The following is a 19,632-nucleotide window of genomic DNA, read 5'->3' as shown; positions in this document are numbered from 1 at the left end:
GACCACTACAGGAATAAAGGAATGACCCCGCTTACTCCTTCAGTGGTCACTGACCCCCTCCCACCCCGCAAAGATGTAAATGAAACAAGTTCTCTTCTACGCTAAGCTATAAGTCACCCAGAGGCTCATTTTCAAAGCACATAGACTTACGTGGGGGGGGGGGCATTTTCGAACAGGGACGACTATCTCTAAGGGCGCCCAACTCTAAGGACGGTGCCGCGAAGGGGCTAGACAACGCGTATTATCAAAACAAGATGGACGTCCATATTTTGTTTTGATAATATGGTTGGGGACGCCCAAATCTTGACATTTAGGTCTACCTTAGAGATGGTTGTCCTTGGTTTTCAGTGATAATGGAAACCAAAGACGTCTATCTCAAAAACGTCCAAATCCAAGCCCTTTGGTCGTGGGAGGAGCCAGCATTTGTAGTTCACTAGTCCCCCTCACATGCCAGGACACCAACCGGGCACCCTAGTGGGCACTGCAGCGGACTTCAGAAATTGCTCCCAGGTGCATAGCTCCCTTACCTTGGGTGCTGAGCCCCCCAAACTCCCCCCAGGTCTGCCTGCCTAAAGTACACTGCACCCACTACAACTGCTCCAGGGACCTGTATACTGCTGCGATGGACCTGAGTATGGCATTTGAGGCTGGCATAGAGGCTGGCAAAAATGTATTTTTAAACTTGTTTTTTTATGGTGGGAGGGGGTTAGTTACCACTGGGGGAGTAAGGGGAGGTCATCCCCGATTCCATCCGGTGGTCATCTGGTCAGTTGGGGCACCTTTTTGAGGCTTGGTCGTGAAAAGAAATGGACCAAGTAAAGTCGGCCAAGTGCTCATCAGGGACGCCCTTCTTTTTTCTATTATCGGCCGAGGACGACCATCTCCTAATCACGCCCCAGTCCCGCCTTCTCTACCCTGCCGACACCCCCCCCCCCCCCATGAACTTTGGTTGTCCCCATGATGGAAAGCAGTCATGGGTATCAAAAAAATCGGTTTTCGATTATGCCGATTTGGATGACCTTGCGAGAAGGATGCCCATCTCCCGTTTTGTGTCGAAAGATGGGCGTCCTTCTCTTTCAAAAATAAGCGTGAAAGTTATCTATATTACAATGGAACTTTGTAAGTCTATATGCTTTGAAAATGTTCACCTTAGTCTCCCATCAAGGGGTTCTTTTGCTTTCAGGTCTTCCACAAAACGTTGGGCTAATACAATCACTTGTAATAAGTGCATACCCATTGAAAAAAGCCTGCCAAAATTGATAGACTGACATGACCCTACATCCTGTGCACAGAAGATAGTGAACCTTCTCCTCTTACTGCCACTCATCTGGCTGTCCTCTGGCATATGCAAATTGCTTCACAGCAGTATCTTCCATCCTGTGGCCTGAATGGCCTCTACTATAAGAACATAAGAACACAAAAATAGCCATACTGGGTCAGACTGATGGTCCAACTAGCCCAGTATCCTGCTTCTAACAGTGGCCAAATCAGATCACAAGCACTTGGCAGAATCCCAAAGAGTAGCAAGATTTCATGCTTCCTAACACCAGGGATAAGTACTGGCTTTCCCCATATCCATCTTAATAGCAGATTCTTTTCCTTTAGGGACTTGCCCAAACTTTTTTAAAACCCAGATATGCTAATTGCTGTTACAACCTCCTCCAGCAATGAGTTCCGGAGCTTAACTATTCGTTGAGTAAAAACATATTTTCTCCTATTAATTTTACAAGTATTAAAATGTAACTTCATGGCGTATTACCTAGTTGAACTTTTTGAAATAGTAAACAATTCATCTTCATTTACCCATTGTACTCCATTCAAGATTTTGGAGACCTCTGTCTAACTTCAGAGCACACTGGTAGGAGGCATGGTGCTTCTGTTTCAGCAAGCCATAGACAGCGCCCCCCCCCCCCCCCAGCTTTCCTACAACATGATAAAATAACTTGCTTGCATTGCAAATCATTGTATAGCTGTCATGTTATAAAAGCAGTATTGGTCAACCCAAACCTTGGGACATACACAACCACTTACCTTTTCAGGATACTCATTATAAATGAACATAAAACCTACTTAACAAACAAAGGAGGCAGTGTATGCAAATCTATTTGATGAATATTCATTGCGGCTTTCCTGAAAACCAGTCCCGGGACTGGCTTCAAAATTTAGAACAACAGCCTCACAGCAGTGCTTTACATTGAAGGTTGTTATAACCCAAGTCACAGGGAATGATTTATCAGATACGCATACCAACAACAATCTTCACCCTTTAAAATGGCAAAGGTTAACTGGCATATGACAGGCCTAAGATTTTCAAGCCTTTCTGTGCAAGTGCTTTTCTTAATACACCAGCACAAATAGGGATTTATACAATATCCAGAGCTCCTGTGGGGCTCTGGCTATAATATTTCTTTATTCTATTAGTGCAAATGAAAACACTGAAAATCAAGTGTTGAGACAGGCAGGTCCAACTGGATTTCTGAGAAAGGTTAAAATTGACCCATAGATGAGAAGGATTATATACTAATAAGACCCTAGAGTGGTATTAAACTACATAGAACCCGATTTACAAGTTGCTCTATCATTCTGTGTCCTTGAGTAAAACAGCCTTAGGTCCCATGTCATAAACCTAATGTGATGTTTCCATAAATGTTTTCCCTCTATCTGCCAAAATAACACACATGCACACGCACATGTATATTGTGAAGAAGGGGATAAGGGAACAGAGAGGGGGGTACCGGCAGAGGAGAAGGGGACAACCCAGATTCTTAGCTCAGGGAGTTCCACATGTCAGGAGAAAGCATAGATCATTTTCCCCAGAGGGCTGGAGGCAGGGTAAAAACGGTGATTCCCAGCAGCCCTTGAGGAAGTCTTACAACAGAATCAAAGACTTCCTATCCCAGCAACCCCCAGTGGAGCCCAAGGGAAAGGCAGGTAAAGGTGAAACCCAAGACACAGAGGGAAGGCCAGGAATGGAGGGGGAGCCTCTAAGCAGAGCTAATCAGGGGGAGGAGGATCAGCTGGGGAATGGGTGGGGCGAGGAGCCCATGGAATGGAAGGGGGAAGAAATAGAGGAGCCGATGGAGATTGCAGCTCTGGCAAGATCCACAAGTAAAAGGTTCAGACAGCAGGTAACCGCTTGGTGCGGGGTCTTGGTAAACAAGGGAAGACAGTGGCTATCGTGGAGGAGCCAGGGAGCGACGGGGTCAAGTGGGAGGAAGCCAGGAGATAGAGCTGGCCAGAGGAGGGAGAGGACTCCTGGGAGTTCTCTGCCTCTGAACTGCTGATGGGATTTCTAAACTGCTTGTTTGAACGGCCTGTTTGGAAGTGCTTGTTTTCTTTGAACTGCTTGTTTTTCTTTGTGGAACGTTTTTTGCTTTTGGGATTACTTATTTTGAATTGCATCATTGGGACTGCTGAGATTCATGTCCTGTTGGTTTATGAACTGCATTTTTGAAGCTGTGGAGATTCCTGAACTGCTTTGCTTTTTGGAACTGCATTATTAAAAACTACTTTTTCTAAACTGTTTGTTTTTGGGATTGCATTCTTGAAACCACTGGGATAATTTCCCTGGCAGATATCTCAGGAGCTGTGCAGGAATAGTACTGCTGACATACCTCAGGTCGGAGGGTACACCTGGAGGATTACAGGGAGTCGTACCTAAGTGGAATATCATATAGAAAACTTGGGCCGGAGGCCAGAGTTTTCCTGAGAGGAGTGGAGGGATCCTTCACAATATACACACACACATATACATGCTGCTTTTTCAGTATAATTGTCAAAACAAAACTGTGCCTGCGCTCTGTCGAGCTTGAAATATATATCAAAATGTTTAAACACACATGAATGCCAGTATGTTTAATACTTGCTTTTTTAATTGTCACACGTGGAGTGGTCTCATATTTATCACACGAACACAATGGTTTTTCTTCACCCAATGACTGGGTGTATTACCCGTGTGTATAGTCTAATCATTGACTCTAACTCCACCGACCTCCACTTTTCACTTATTTATATTTTAATTAGTGTCTCTATGTCTAAGGATAAACAAAAAAGTTGGTGTAGCACTTAACTTGAGCGGGTAGGTGCTCTCTGAACCCCGACAGGTCCCCGTTTCGTAACAACTTTGTCAAGGGGGAGTCACCGATTCTAAGTGCAAAAAAGAAGAAATATATCTGATAACTACTTACATACTAACAATACTTGCATTCATTTATTTATTAAAATGCTGTTGGCTTACCCGGTAGCCGCCTCAAATGCATATGCAATCACTCTTTGCCTAACTCAAAATGGCGACGGCGTCCTTTTATTAATGAACCGCCGCGCCAGCTGGTTGAATGACATCATCCGACATAACTTCAAGAAAAAAGTCTGCTACAGGGACTTCTATCTGTGCCAAAGGCTAACGAATCTATATGTAACTTAAATGTAATCATAAGTTCTAAAAACAGAACAAATTGTATTTTATACTCGTGCAACTAATTGATTCTTTAGAACCAAAATTATTGCTACAGCAAAAATTATAGTATTAACAAAAGGTTGTTGCATTAAAAAGGTTATTGCTTATAGAAAAATTGTTGTATATATATATACACGGGTAATACACACGGGTAATACACCCAGTCATTGGGTGAAGAAAAACCATTGTGTTCGTGTGATAAATATGAGACCACTCCACGTGTGACAATTAAAAAAGCAAGTATTAAACATACTGGCATTCATGTGTGTTTAAACATTTTGATATATATTTCAAGCTCGACAGAGCGCAGGCACAGTTTTGTTTTGACAATTATATTGACCATTATGGCCTCAAGCTCTTGGAAAACTGGTTTCAGTTTCAGTGCAGATGCAGCCACAGATTTATTGCAAAACACTCCAATTTTAACACCGATTGGCAGTGAGTCCTTGGATACAGAATGGGAGACTCTGTTGTCCAATTTCAAATCGTCCCTTAAACTTGAAATGAATAGTTCAGCTCTTGTAGAGTACTGCAGAGCAGAACAGATACCACGAGGCTTACGCATCAATAAAGCGCCTCAAATATTTAAAGAACAGACTGAGTTTATCACAAAACGGAACATGATATTAAATAAATGCTCCCTGGATCTCATGCTTTTGATCATTGAACAGTCTAGATCAATATTACAACAAGAAAAAGATTTGTTAGATAAGGAACTAGAACGAATTAAACAGGGAGTATCAGTGCAAGTTTTTGTTTCCAAACACTCACAATTAAAAGAAAATCTAGAACAGTTTAAAGAGACATTAAGGAAAACAAAATTGAAGAAACTATCCAGAGATAGAGGTGATTACTCAGCAGGAAGGGTTTATCCATGGATGTACAATAAAGACAACCAAAGAAATGATACGTCAACATCGAATATGGAAGCCACCAGTCATAGACAGGTGGCATTTAAAGCTTTTCAATTTTCAGAAAGTTCCTCAGGTAATGATATCGATGATTTTTTAGATCACAGACAAACAAGACCAGCAAGAACAAGGGGCAACAGAAGGGGGATGAACAGAGGCTTACCCAGGACACGTCCACGCACGCGATCTCAGTTCCAGTAGATCAGAATATAATCAACTTGTCTACCCACACTTTCAACTCGGCTGAGATTTCTTAAAGAACTTTTAAGCCCTGCGGTTCCATTTACTGTTCCAATTGAAAATATAGCCAATCCAGGTCACTTTAAGTGCATGATACCCCGTTGCAAAACATGCCTCACGACCATCGAAGGCCCAGACTTTGTTTGCAACGATAGGACATACACATTAAAGCACAGGACTACATGTCGTTCAGTGGGCATCATTTATTACATCAAATGTCCCTGTGAGAAATACTATATTGGTAAATCAACTAGGTCCTTACATGAGAGACTCATTGAACATCGTTCACGGATCCAAGCTCAAAATTTTGGAGCACCCATGGTTCAACATTGGATATCCGAAAAACACACCAGTGAAGACTTAAAATGTATGGTGGTTGAACAAGTGATCCCCTCCGACAGAGGAGGCGATCTAAATAGGAAGATTTTACAACGTGAGACCTTTTGGATTTTCACATTGGACACCATAGAACCCAGGGGACTTAACACATACACCCAGTGGAGTTGTTTTTTCTGATACAACAATTTTTCCGATACAACAATTTTTCTATAAGCAATAACCTTTTTAATGCAACAACCTTTTGTTAATACTATAATTTTTGCTGTAGCAATAATTTTGGTTCTAAAGAATCAATTAGTTGCACGAGTATAAAATACAATTTGTTCTGTTTTTAGAACTTATGATTACATTTAAGTTACATATAGATTCGTTAGCCTTTGGCACAGATAGAAGTCCCTGTAGCAGACTTTTTTCTTGAAGTTATGTCGGATGACGTCATTCAACCAGCTGGCGCGGCGGTTCATTAATAAAAGGACGCCGTCGCCATTTTGAGTTAGGCAAAGAGTGATTGCATATGCATTTGAGGCGGCTACCGGGTAAGCCAACAGTATTTTAATAAATAAATAAATGCAAGTATTGTTAGTATGTAAGTAGTTATCAGATATATTTCTTCTTTTTTGCACTTAGAATCGGTGACTCCCGCTTGACAAAGTTGTTACGAAACGGGGACCTGTCGGGGTTCAGAGAGCACCTACCCGCTCAAGTTAAGTGCTACACCAACTTTTTTGTTTATCCTTAGACATAGAGACACTAATTAAAATATAAATAAGTGAAAAGTGGAGGTCGGTGGAGTTAGAGTCAATGATTAGACTATACACACGGGTAATACACCCAGTCATTGGGTGAAGAAAAACCATTGTGTTCGTGTGATAAATATGAGACCACTCCACGTTTTCAGTATAATTAGCAGACTTCTAGGATAAGAAATCCTACTGAGAACAGAACCTAGAAAACGTTTTCCCTTATCGATTAACCAGAGCAAACACTATGCAGGACTTTCTTTTGGCAGTCAGTATAGCATCTAGGTTTAATCTTTGTATTGCATTATATGTACTAAAGACTTGGCTTAAAGTTTAATGAATTGTGGATGTTCTGGGTGACTCCTCTTTTTGCTCTGTTGTATTTTTAGGGTTTATTTGGCATTATTTCTCTTTGTTGGCTCTAATTTTGACTTCTAAATTTTACCTAAACCAAACATGATTCAATCAGTTTTAGAGCCAAAAAACAAACTGACCAACCACACAGAGCAGAATAACCATAGGTAAGCAATAGTGCTTCTATATCTTCTCTACTGACTCTATAGAGATGTGACTGGGTCCTTATATGATTAAGAGGGAGCCCAAGTCAGAACTGTGGAAAGATAGTGGCAGAAAGGAAATAAAACTCTTACTTAGGAAAATATCACCAAGATCCACGGGTAGCTGTTGAATGGAGGACAACTATGTGCCTCAGGAAGAGTAAAAGGAAAAGCTCCTAAAGAGGCCCAGTAGTCAGCCAGCCTGGGAGTACCATAGGAGTCATGGGAAGTGTAGTCCTTGGCCCTGTCCTCCAATACAAGAACTAGATGAGACGAACCTATCAGAGAAAGTCAGACCCAGGATGGGGTTCTAGAAGCTCATGAATTATGCTAGGAATATAATAAATACTTTCTTAGGGTAGGAAGACAGAGGAAGGAGCTTCCAGAAGAAACAATGCAGGTAACAACTAAAAATCTGAAAACTTCTTCAGAAAGAATACAATTAAACAAATAAGAAATCATAAGAGACAAATTCTATGACATCAATTAATTAGAGCTTACAAAATACTTTCTAAAAAGGAAGATTTTAAACATTGTTCTAAATTGAAAATAACACCCTATTTGTCTAGAGGTAAACGATTCCAGCAAATCCTGCCTGGTAGGATAAAGAAGCCGTAAAGGGTAGGAAATCCCCCACGTTTTGAACAGAGGGAAAACCTAATGTAAAAAGATTCCTAGTAGATCTAAAATGCCTTCCATTCAAAAAGGAAAAATGATCAACTAAATAAGTCAGAATATTCCCATAAAAGGCTTTAAAGACCATAACAAACACTTTATAAATAGTAATCTGGCCTCCACTGGCAACCAATGTAATTGTGTTAAAAGAGGTATAATCGGTTCATAATTATCTGCTTCAAAAATTATTCTTATTGTATCATTCTGCATTCTCTGTAAACAGAAGTACTTTCAAACCCTGAAGAGAGGGGAGTAACTTTGAAAGTTCCAGAGACAGATTTAACTGAAGAAATGGACATTGAGGCTCAGGAATAGGGTAGAGCCCTGTATAAGTTGTTTTCACAATTTTAGTTTGTAATTTGTTGCCTGGAGTTTATCAAAATAGCTATTGGAAGGAACCTGCCAAGCATGGCAAGAGAGTGGGCCTTACTTAAACCCTGGGAAAGCAAAGGTTCATAAACAAATTTGGAAGGAAACTAAAAGAGGATTTGTGTTTAATCAGCATAAGCATTTAAGAACATAAGAACACAAGCGTTGCCATACTAGGACAGACCAAAGGTCTACCAAGCCCAGTATCCTGTCTAGTACAGTGGCCAATCAAGGTCACAAGTACCTGGAAAGATCCCAGGTTAAAACAGATTTTATGCTGCTCATCCCAGGAAGAAGTGGTAGATTTTCCCAAAGAGTAAAACAAATGTGTCTGTAAAACATGAACCTTATTCTTCCATAATACCATTTTGTATTTGTTCTCTACCGGCTTGGCGAATGCCGACGGTACTACAGTATGTAAGCCACATTGAGCCTGCAAATAAGTGGGAAAATGTGGGATAGAAATGCAACAAATAAATAAAATTTTATGCTGCTTATCCCAGGAATAAATGGTAGATTTTCCCAAGTCCATCTTAATAATGGCTTACGAACATTTCTTTTAGGAAATTATCTAAACCTTTTTAATTTCCTTTAAATTTACTACTTAGTAACTTCATTGTATCCCCCCTAGTCCTTGTATTTTTGGAAAGCGTAAACAAGTGATTCAAGTCTACCCATTCCACTACACTCAGTATTTTATAGACCTCTATCATATCTCCCCTAAGCCATCTCTTCTCCAAGCTGAAGAGCCCTAGTCTCTATAGCCTTTCCTCAGAGGGAAGTCATCTCATCCCCTTTATCATTTTCATTGCCCTTCTCTGTATGTTTTCTAATTATGCTATGGAGCTCATTTTCGAAACAGAAAGAAATCCAAAAAATGGCACAAAGTGGCATTTAGACATTTGTCTCCCAAAATGTCTAAATCTCTATTTTCAAAACCCATTTCTCTATGCAGTTCATCCACAGTGCATCAGAATCACAAGGGGGCATGTCAGGGGTGTGTTGGAGGTGGGATTTGGACATTCTTAACACTTGAATGTTTTTCTTCCATAATGGAACAAAGTAAAAACGTCCAGGGCTAAAACCTTGATGTTTTGGGCTAAACCTGTTTTAGTAACGACTAAGTCACAAAAAGTTGACCCAAATGACCAAATGACTACTGAAGGGATTAAGGCATGACCCCCTTAGCCCCCAGTGGTCACTGACCCCCTCATATCCCCAAAGATGTAAAAGAAACAATGCATACCAGGCTCTATGACTGCTTCAGAATTTAAGTCCAGTCATATCAGAGAAGAAAGTAGGTCCCTGGAGTATCCTAGTGGGCGGTGCAGTACACTGTACAAAAGGAGACCCAGGCCCATAACCTACAATAACTGTTCCACTAGTGGTGGAAAGCTTGAGTTCTCCAAAACCTACAGAAAACACACTGTACTCACATAAAGGTGACACCTGCAGCCAAAAAAAGGGCTATTGTAGGTGTATAGTTAGGCACAGTAGGTTTTTGGTGGGTTTTGAAGGGTTCACCATACACTATAAGGGAGTACTGGTCAGATGTATAACTGGGACCTTTTTGTGAAGTCCACTGCAGTACCTCTTTAGGGTGCCCCAGTGCTCTGCTGGGATGTCTGTGTGGCCAGTCTACTAAGAATGCTGACTCCTCCTACATCCCAATGGCTTTATTTTGCGCGTTTTTCAAAAGATGTTTTTCAGGTTTGAAAATGCTCATGTTCACTACTGGATTTTTAGACATTTTCTGCAAAACGTTCAAAGTTGGATTTAGACGTCCTATCGAAAATGCACCTCCACATCTTTTTAAGGATACAGTGACCAGAGCTATACACAGTATTTGAGGAGCGATCACACCATGGAGCAATTCAAAGGCATTATAATATTCTCATTTTTGTTCTCCATTCCCTTCCTAAAAATTCCTAACACTCTATTTGCTTTCTTAGCCGCCGCTGCATACTGAGCAGAGGGTTTCAACATATCATCAACGATGACACTTAGATCCTTTTCCTAGGTGGTGACTCTTAATGTGGAACCTTGCATCACATTTGGATGCCCAGTCTCCCAGTCTCGTAAGATCCTCTTGTAATTTTTCACAATCCTCTTGTGATTTAACAGCTTTGAGTAACTTTGTGTCATCAGCAAATTTAATTACCTCACTAGTTATTCCCATCTCTAGATCATTTATAAATATGTTAAAAAGAAGTGGGCCCAGATCAGACCCCTGGGGAAATCCACTATCTACCCTTCTTCATTGAGAATACTGAGCATTTAACCCCACTCTGTTTTCTATCTTTTAACCAGTTCTTAATCCACAATAATATGCTACCTCCTATACCATGACTTTTTAATTTCTTCAGGCGTCTTTCATGAGGTACTTTGTCAAATACCTTTTGGAAATCCAGATATACAATATCAACTAGCTCACCTTTATCCACATGTTTATTTACCCTTTCAAAAAAAATGAACTAGATTGGTGAGGCAAGATTTCCCTTGACTAAATCCATGTTGACTTTGTCTCATTAATCCATGTATGTTCACTATGTTCAGGAATTTAGTTTTTAAAATAGCCTCTACTGTTTTGCCCAGGATCAACGTCAGGTTCACTGGTCTGCAATTTCCCGGATCACCTCTGTAACCCTTAGTAACAACTGGTGTTACATTGGCCACCCTCCAATCTTCCAATACCATGCATGATTTTAAAGATAAATTACATACTACTAACAATAGGTCTGCAAGTTAATTTTTTCAGTTCTATCAGTACTCTGGGATGTATACCATCCACTCCAGGTGATTTGCTACTCTTTAATTTATCAAATTGCCCCATTACATCTTCCAGTTTTACAGGGATTTCCCAGTTTATTATTTTTTTTGTAGATCAAAGATATGGATTACAGAGAAAGAAAAACTATGAAAAAAGTGTGGAACTTTCTTGCAGCCCTAGCTGGGGGGTGAAAACACTGCAGGATGGAACAGATTAGCTCAGCTGTGAACTCCGGCAGGGAATGCTGTAAGAGTGATGTTGTGCTTTTGTTTTATTTTCAGGACCAAGGCAGTTTAAAATGCTATCCATTATATATTCTGGACAGGAACAGGCAGGAGAACACTAGTCTGAAAAAGGAAATTATTTTAAACTGAACTCTGTTGGTGGCTTACAGCTCTGGTATAGCTTGGGGTGGTTATTTTGGGACCTCAGGAAACTGTGCAAGGGCCTAGGTCCAACAGAGATTCTAATGCTTTGCCCCTTTCTAGGAGTGGAAGTAACCAAGTGTATGAAGATTTTTTTGAGGGGGGGGGGCTTCCAATTTATTTGTAACTCCTAGAATTTCTAAATGGATGTAATCAATAATACATTTCACTAATGTCTGTGATTTAGAGTGCATCTAGGAATCTGTATGGCCTTACAGAAGTATCTGGTGATCCACTTCCTGATAGTCCAGCTCAGCTATTTTATAGTGAACCATCCCTACAGGACCCTAGAACCGTTCCGCCATGAGGAGGTAACAAAACACATCAGTGCGTTGAAGCGGCAAATATCAGATATGGCATTACTTAGATCCACAGAACTGAATTATTATAAAGCCAACTTCAAACTGCAAGATTTCAGACACGTTCCAACTTTTCACGTGCTATGATACTATAGAAGCAGCGACATTATTCCAGAGGCACTGTCATTAGTCAAACATCTGAAGAAGCTTCATGATCTCTAAAGCTCATACACAGATATCAGATAGTTCTTATGTTGTTAAAATAAAAAAAAGACACAATAGTTCTCAAGAAAGCAGCCTAAAGCATCTTAGAATTGTTCGAAAAATTTACATCTTATTGAATTACTGTATATAATAAGTCATATTTTTGCAACACAGCTTAGCCTATATAATAAAAAGCACCTCCAACGTTCTGAAGCTGAGAAAGTGAAGCCTTGAAGCATTCGTGCTCCTGCTGTAACCATCTCCTGAAATGACGTCACGTACTTCCATGTTCGTAAAGACCAATCACTGGAAGGGAACGCTGCAGAGTTGCCAGGCAACGGAACACAACGTCACACACATGAGGGTGTCATCGTCCCTCCCTTCCTCCCTCCCTCCCTCCCTTCCAGTTCCAGGCCCCCTACCTCCAAGTTTTAAAAGTCAGCTTCACTTACGAAATCAGGTTTACGGCTGCCAAAAGCAGCAGCAGCGGTAACAGGCATGCAGGCTCGACCCTTCTCTTTCTCTCAGCTCTGGTCCTGCCCTTGCAGAAACAGGAAATGATGGCGGGACCAGAGCTGAGAGAAAGAGAAGGGCCGAGCCTGCATTCCTGCTACCGCTGCTGCCGGCCGCCGTAAACCCGACTTCGTAAGTGAAGATGACTTTTAAAATTTGGAGGTAGGCGGCCTGGAACTGGAAGGGAGGGAGGGAGGAAGGGAAGGACGATAACACCCTCATGCGTGTAACGTCGCATTACGAGGGGGGGATCCTGGAACTGGGAGAGAGGGGACCCTGAAACTCGGAGGGAGGGGGGAACCTGAAACTCGGTTCCCTGGAACTCAGAGGGAGGGGGAACCTGAAACTCGGTTCCCTGGAACTCAGAGGGAGGGGGAACCTGAAACTTGGTCCCCTGGAACTTGGAGGGAGGGAGGGGATGACCCTGGAACTCGGAGGGAGGGAGGGGGGCACTGGAACTGGGAGGAAGGGAGGGGGGCTCATGGCACACACTCTTATTCTCACACACACACACACTCTCTCTCTCACAGACACACTCACACCCAGTCTCACTCTTTCTCTGTCACACACACACACTCGCACATTCACTCTCTCTCTCTCACACAGTCACTCTCACACACACTCTCTCAAACATACACACTCCAAGGAAAACCTTGCTAGCACCCGTTTCATTTGTGTCAGAAACGGGCCTTTTTTACTAGTAGTTTATAATGCCTCTATCATAACTAAATAAAAGCTGCAACACTGTTGGTTGAAAAGGAGATGGACAGCAGGTGTAATGTTTATAGGATCATTACTAATAGTGTGCAGTAATGCTACTAATGTCCATCATTTGCCATGAGCCCCACTTTATGCAATGGCATTTACATACACTAGGGGAAATTCTATATATGGTGCCTTAAAAATCAGTGCTGTAAAACTACATGGTTAGCGTGATTCTATAAAGTACACCTAAAGTTAGGCATAGTTTGTAGTAGACGCTTATGTGCTATTCTTGTGCCTAAAATTTAAACACACCCATTTAGACCACCTAAAACCAGGCTTAAATACCTGTGTTTAAGCTAGGTGCAGATCGGGTGTATTCTATAATAGTGCACATAGTTTTTTTGAAATGACAACATGCCCATTCCAGTCCCATGGCCATGCCCCTTTTTCGACTGAGAGCATTATAATTTATGCACACCATGTTATAGAATACTCCTAGAAAGTTGTGCACATAAATTCTAATTAAAGCCAATTAGTGCCACTAATTGGTTGTTAAGTACCAATTATCAGCACTAATTGGCTTGTTAATTAATGTGTGCACACAATTGGGCTCTGCGGCCAAATTAGTGCCCACAACTTAAGATGACATATTAGTAAATGATCCTGAAATACTTCCAGTTTCTTGGTTTATGTTTGTCAATTCCCTGGTCTGTTTACAGTACTTTTTATTCCAGTTACATCTTCCTGCAGGGGTTAGCGATTGGCCTATTTGCAGAGAAAGGAGACTTACAGACAGAAGTATTTGAACAGAACTGTGGATGGCCTCCACGTGCTGAAATTCAGTCATGCAGCCCGACACTGTGATATAGGAATGGTCATCCAGGGACCTACTGGCTGGAGCTGGTACCACCTTCCGTACACAACCTGGCCCATGTTCTCGCCACCAAGAGCGATGGATTGAGATATTGAAAGTCATGAGATCAGAATCCTAGGAGGAAGCAAGAAAGAGGGAGAGATAAAACTTCTGGTCAAATATATGTCATTAAAGTGAAAACCAATTACTGTTGTCTTACAAAATAAGTACCTGTATATATGTAAACCGCTTTGAATGTAGTTGCAAAATACCAGAGAAAGGCAGTATATCAAGTCCCATTTCCCTTTCCCTATTTGAGATTCTACATGGAATGTTGCTACTATGTGAGATTCTACATGGAATGTTGAGATTCTGTTGCTACTATTGGAGATTCTACATGGAATGTTGCTATTCCACTAGCAACATTCCATGTAGAAGCCTGCCCTTGCAGATCAGCAACGCGACTGCACAGGCGTCTGTTTCTGTGAGTCTGACTCAGATTCACAGAAACAGAAGCCTGCGTGGCCGCATTGCTGATCTGCAAGGGCAGGCTTCTACATGGAATGTTGCTAGTGGAGGAGTAGCCTAGTGGTTAGTGCAGCGGACTTTGATCCTGGGGAACTGGGTTCGATTCCCACTGCAGCTCCTTGTGACTATGGGCAAATCACTTAACCCTCCATTGCCCCATGTACAAAGTAAGTACCTATATATATATGTAAACTGCTTTGAATGTAGTTGCAAAATACCACAGAAAGGCAGTATATCAAGTCCCATTTCCCTTTCCCCCTTCCCTATAGTCTATGGGGAAATTCTATAAAGTGATGCCTAGAGACAGGCAACACTTGTGCACATTAAAGTCACCATAAAGTGGCAGTCAGGCACCATAAAATGCCATAGCACCTAACTCCAAGGGGGCGTACATGTGGGCAGAGCATTGGCAGGCCATGGGTGTGTCTTCCAGTTATGTGTGCAGGAGTCTTTTTACCAAGCTGTGGTAAAAGGGTGCCTGCGCTAGCATCAGCACGTGTTTTTGATGCGCGCTGAGGCCCCCTTTTATCGCAGTGGGTAAAAGGCTGTCTCTTTTTTTGAACCACTTACCGCATGGCCATTTTTTTGGGGGGGGGGGGGGGAGGGAGAGCACTTGAGGTGGTGGTAATGGCTCCCATGCTAACCCAGCAGTAAGCAGGCAGCAATTAGCGCTAGGTAAGCACCAGGGCTACAAAATTAGAAAATATTTTTATAGCGCAGGAAATGGTGCACACTGAGGGTGGGAACTACTGCTGGGCTCCAATGGTAGCCTGGCGGTAGTTCCGCATTGGCACATGGCAAGCCCATTGCCGCGCACCACCCCTTTAGTAAAAGGGACCCTCAGTTTACAGAATACTATAAACCATGGGTATCACTTGATGTACCTAGATGCACCAACTTACTCCGTAAAGAGCGTAAAAGGGCATGCCAAAACAATTAATTAGAGGAAACCAACACAACAACAAGACTTAATGATTGTGAATGAAGGTTCTTTTTTATGCCTATGACTGGAACTACGCTGTTAATGTTATCACTATTCATAAAAGTTGAAGAGTGAAGGTTGGGTTCTGAGGAGTAGAAGTAGCCTAGTGGTTAGTGCAGTGGACCTTGATCCTGGGGAACTGAGTTCAATTCCCACTGCAGCTCCTTGTGACTCTGGGCAAGTCACTTAACCCTCCATTGCCCCTGGTACAAAGTAAGTATCTAAATATATGTAAACTGCTTTGAATGTAGTTGCAAAAACCTCAGAAAGGCAGTATATCAAGTTCCATTTCCCTTCCCCTCCCTTTCCCCTTTATAGTAATCATACTCAGCTGCTGTATATAGTTCAAATTTAATCGTAAGTGCAACGGTTTGCCAGTTGTATGAAGAGCTTATTGTAAGAGGGCATGCCTACATATAGATGCGCCAATGCTGACCTTACAGTAGTATCCCCAAATTCTATATACGATGCCTTAAGTTGTGCGCTAATTTGGCTGCATTAATTAACAAGCCAATCAGCATTGATACTTGGTACTTAACCAATTAGTGACACTAATTGCCTTTAATTAGGATGAACACATACAACTTTCTTAGCATATTCTATAACGCGGTGTGCGTAAATTCTCATACGTGAAATCAAGAAAGTAGAGTGGTCATGGGCGTGGAATAGGTGGGTTCTGGGCATTTCAAAAAACTATGCGCAGTATTGGAGAATACACCCAATCAGCGCTTAACTTAGGCACAGTTATTGAGGCCTGGTTTTAGGTGGCCTAAATGGGTGCGCCTAAATTTTAGTCATAAGGATGGCACATGGGCATATTCTATAAACTACATGTAACTTTAGGCTTGGTTTATAGAATCACACTAACCCGTGTTTTTTCAGCGCTGATTTTTAAGGCAACATATATAGAATTCCCCCTGTATTCTATAATGGAATCTTGGCATTGAGATACCATTTATAGAACTGGCACTAAACGCATGGCACTGGGGCACCTAGACTGAGGGGTCAATTTGTAGAATTGTCCTTTATGAGCTTATCCCTAGGTGCCCTTACAAATTCATCCCTCATCAAGCCCCCTCTCAACCTTCCTATTCCTTCAGTTCTTGCTTCTCTCCTGAACCACCAGGTCTTAACCACAGTTGACGGCAGAGTATTTTCACTTTGTAGGCAACAATCTGGGATGACCTTATTCTGATCCCCTGTCTGTTGTTAAATAGTCTCCCTCTCGATGTCTGCTACATTTACTATTCTAGCATCTTATTTCTATCACTACTACTTTACATGTTTTGATATTGTTGGTGTTTTTGTACATTTAAATCAATTTTCCTGGCTCTTGTGCCTGTGACATTTTTTCTGTAATAATGCCATAGAGCAAGGTTTAAAAAAAAAAAATCTCTATTAATTTCTGTTCATAATTTTTGGTACCTTTGTACAGTATATGCTGCAGTACATAAAATCAAAATAGTGATAATGTTCTAATATAATCAAAAACTAATATATAAGCTCTGAACCAGAACACAAATATCTATCTATCTATCTATCACATTTGTATCCCACCTTTTCCCACTGATTGCAGGCTCAAAGTGGCTTACAATAATACTGTAGTAAGTTACAATGCAAGAAATACAATTTTTCAAATTGAGCAGAATAGAAATAACAGTTGAACAGCGATGGGTATTGAAGTAGGATATAATTAACAATTAATCAGTAGTAAATAAGAAAATAATAAGGTGTAGTTAGAGTCCATTGGATCATATAATAGTAAGGGAATAATTCTGATTATGTTGAACCTGGGGAATAGGCCTTCTTAAACAGTACTGTTTTCAATGATTTCCTAAAGTTGAGGTCGTTCTGGGTAGTTTTTGTTCATTTGGGTAAGGCGTTGTTCCACAGTTGAGTGCCAATGTAAGTGAAGTTTGAGGCATAAATTGATTTATACTTTAAGCCATTACAGTCTGGGTAACGTAAGTTCAGATATGATCGCCCGATGTACTAATAACGTGGAGGGGCATTTTTGAAAGAGGCGTCTATGTTTGGATTTGGATGTCTTTGTAAAACATCCAAATCCAGGGGCAGGGAAAACCGTATTTTTGAAAAAAGATGGATGTCCATCTTTCGTTTCAAAAATACCAAGGACGTCCTTGAATTTATTTATTTATTTATTTGTTGCATTTGTATCCCACATTTTCCCACCTTTTTGCAGGCTCAATGTGGCTTACATTATGCCGTAATGGCGATCGCCATTTCCGGAATGAGAAATACAAAGTAGTATTACATTAAAGATCATAGATATTAAAGTAAATTATAAAGTAATTTAGATAAACAGTTCATTTCAGGCATAAGAGATAAGGGGGTGATGCGTTAATTTGGATGTCCCTAGACATGGACGTCTTTGACTTTCGGGGATTTTCGAAACCAAAGACGTCCATGTCAAAAACATCCAAATGCAAGCCATTTGAACATGGGAGGAGCCAGCATTTCTACTGCACTGATCCCCCTGATATGCCAGGACACCAACCGAGCACCCTAGGGGGCACTGCAGTGGACTTCATAAAATGCTCCCAGGTACATAGCTCCCTTACCTTGTGTGCTGAGCCCCCCCAAATCCCCCCAAACCCACTACCCACAACTGTACACCACTACCATAGCCCTTACGGGTGAAGGTGGCACCTATATGTGGGTACAGTGGATTTCTGGTGGGTTTTGGAGGGCTCGCTGTTTCCTCCACAAATGTAACAGGTGTGGGGGGGTATGGGCCTGGGTCTGTCTATCTGAAGTGCATTGCAGTACCCACTAAAACTGCTCCAGGGACCTGCATGCGCTGTCATGAGTATGACATCTGAGGCTGACATAGAGGCTGGCACGAAATATTTTTAAAGAAGTTTTCTAAGGGTGGGAGGGAGTTAGTGACCACTGGGGGAGTAATGGGAGGTCATCCCCGATTCCTCGAAAATGAGCCTGATTGTAACATAGTAACATAGTAAATAATGGCAGATAAAGACCTTAATGGTCATCCAGTCTGCCCAACATTCACTCTCATTATCAATTCATGATTAAACCACCAATGAATGTGAAATAAAATACTTGATCATAGTCTTTTTTTGGCATTTCCTGGACATAGACCTTAGAGGTCTGCCCATCACTGTCCATATGTTCTAACTACTGGAGTTGCAGTCGAAGCCTACTCCAGCCTATCCAAATCTGTTTTGTTATTTGCGGGACATAGACTGTAAACATCTGCCCGGCACTGTCCTCAAGTTCCAGCAAATGAAGTTGCTGTCGAAGCCCTTTCCAGCCCACCCTAAACCAGATTGCCATATATGGGACACAGACCGTACAAGTCTGCCCGACACTGGCCTTAGTTCTTCACAGCCAGAGTCACCATCTAAGCGCCACTCAACACTTCCACACACATACAGCCATTTAAGTTTTTTTTTATATACCATCCATTTTCTAATTTGAGATCCTCTGTGTTCATCCCATGCCTTTTTGAATTCTGTCACCATTTGTGTGTCTACCACCTTCCTCAGGAGGGCATTCCAGGCATCGATCACCCATCCATAAAAAATAATTTCCTCAATTCATTCTCTAGTTTTACCGTTTCCTCTTCTCTGGAAAAGATTTGTTTCTATATTAATCTCTTTCAGGTATTTAAATGTCTGTATCATATCTCCCCTGTCCCTTCTTACCTTTAGGATATACATATTTAGTTTTTTCACTCTGTTCTCATACATCTTTTGGTGCAAACCCCATACCATTTTTGTTGCCTTCCCCTGGATCGATTCAAGTCTTTTTACATCCTTAGTAAGTTATGGCTTCCAAAACTGAACACAATGCTCCACATGGGACCTCACCAATGGCTTGTACAAGGGCATCAACAGCTCCTTCCTCTGCTGGTTAAGCCTCTCTCTTTGCAATCTAGCATCCTTTGGGCTACGGCCACCACCTTGCTTTGTTGCTTTCAAATCCTTGGACACTATCACCCCAAAGTCCCTCTCTGTCTGTGACTATCAGCCTCTTACCTCCTAGAACATATGGCTCCCTTAGATTTCTACTCCCCAAATTC

General features: G+C 41.5%; 1 protein-coding gene across 1 annotated transcript in view; it reads right to left on the bottom strand.

Moving 5' to 3' along the window:
- NKAIN3 (sodium/potassium transporting ATPase interacting 3) overlaps nucleotides 1-19,632 on the bottom strand; it is an 829,211-nt gene that overhangs the window by 170,264 nt on the left and 639,315 nt on the right. The window contains exon 4 of the mRNA XM_030214894.1: nucleotides 13,994-14,191. Coding sequence (XP_030070754.1) covers nucleotides 13,994-14,191 — 198 coding nt within the window. The remainder of the gene's footprint in view (nucleotides 1-13,993; nucleotides 14,192-19,632) is intronic.

The sequence above is a fragment of the Microcaecilia unicolor genome, chromosome 1 (assembly GCF_901765095.1).
Source record: "Microcaecilia unicolor chromosome 1, aMicUni1.1, whole genome shotgun sequence".
NCBI classification, from domain to species: Eukaryota; Metazoa; Chordata; class Amphibia; order Gymnophiona; family Siphonopidae; genus Microcaecilia; species Microcaecilia unicolor.
Note: the sequence above shows the minus strand (reverse complement) of the source record. Positions and strands in the feature narration are given on the sequence as shown.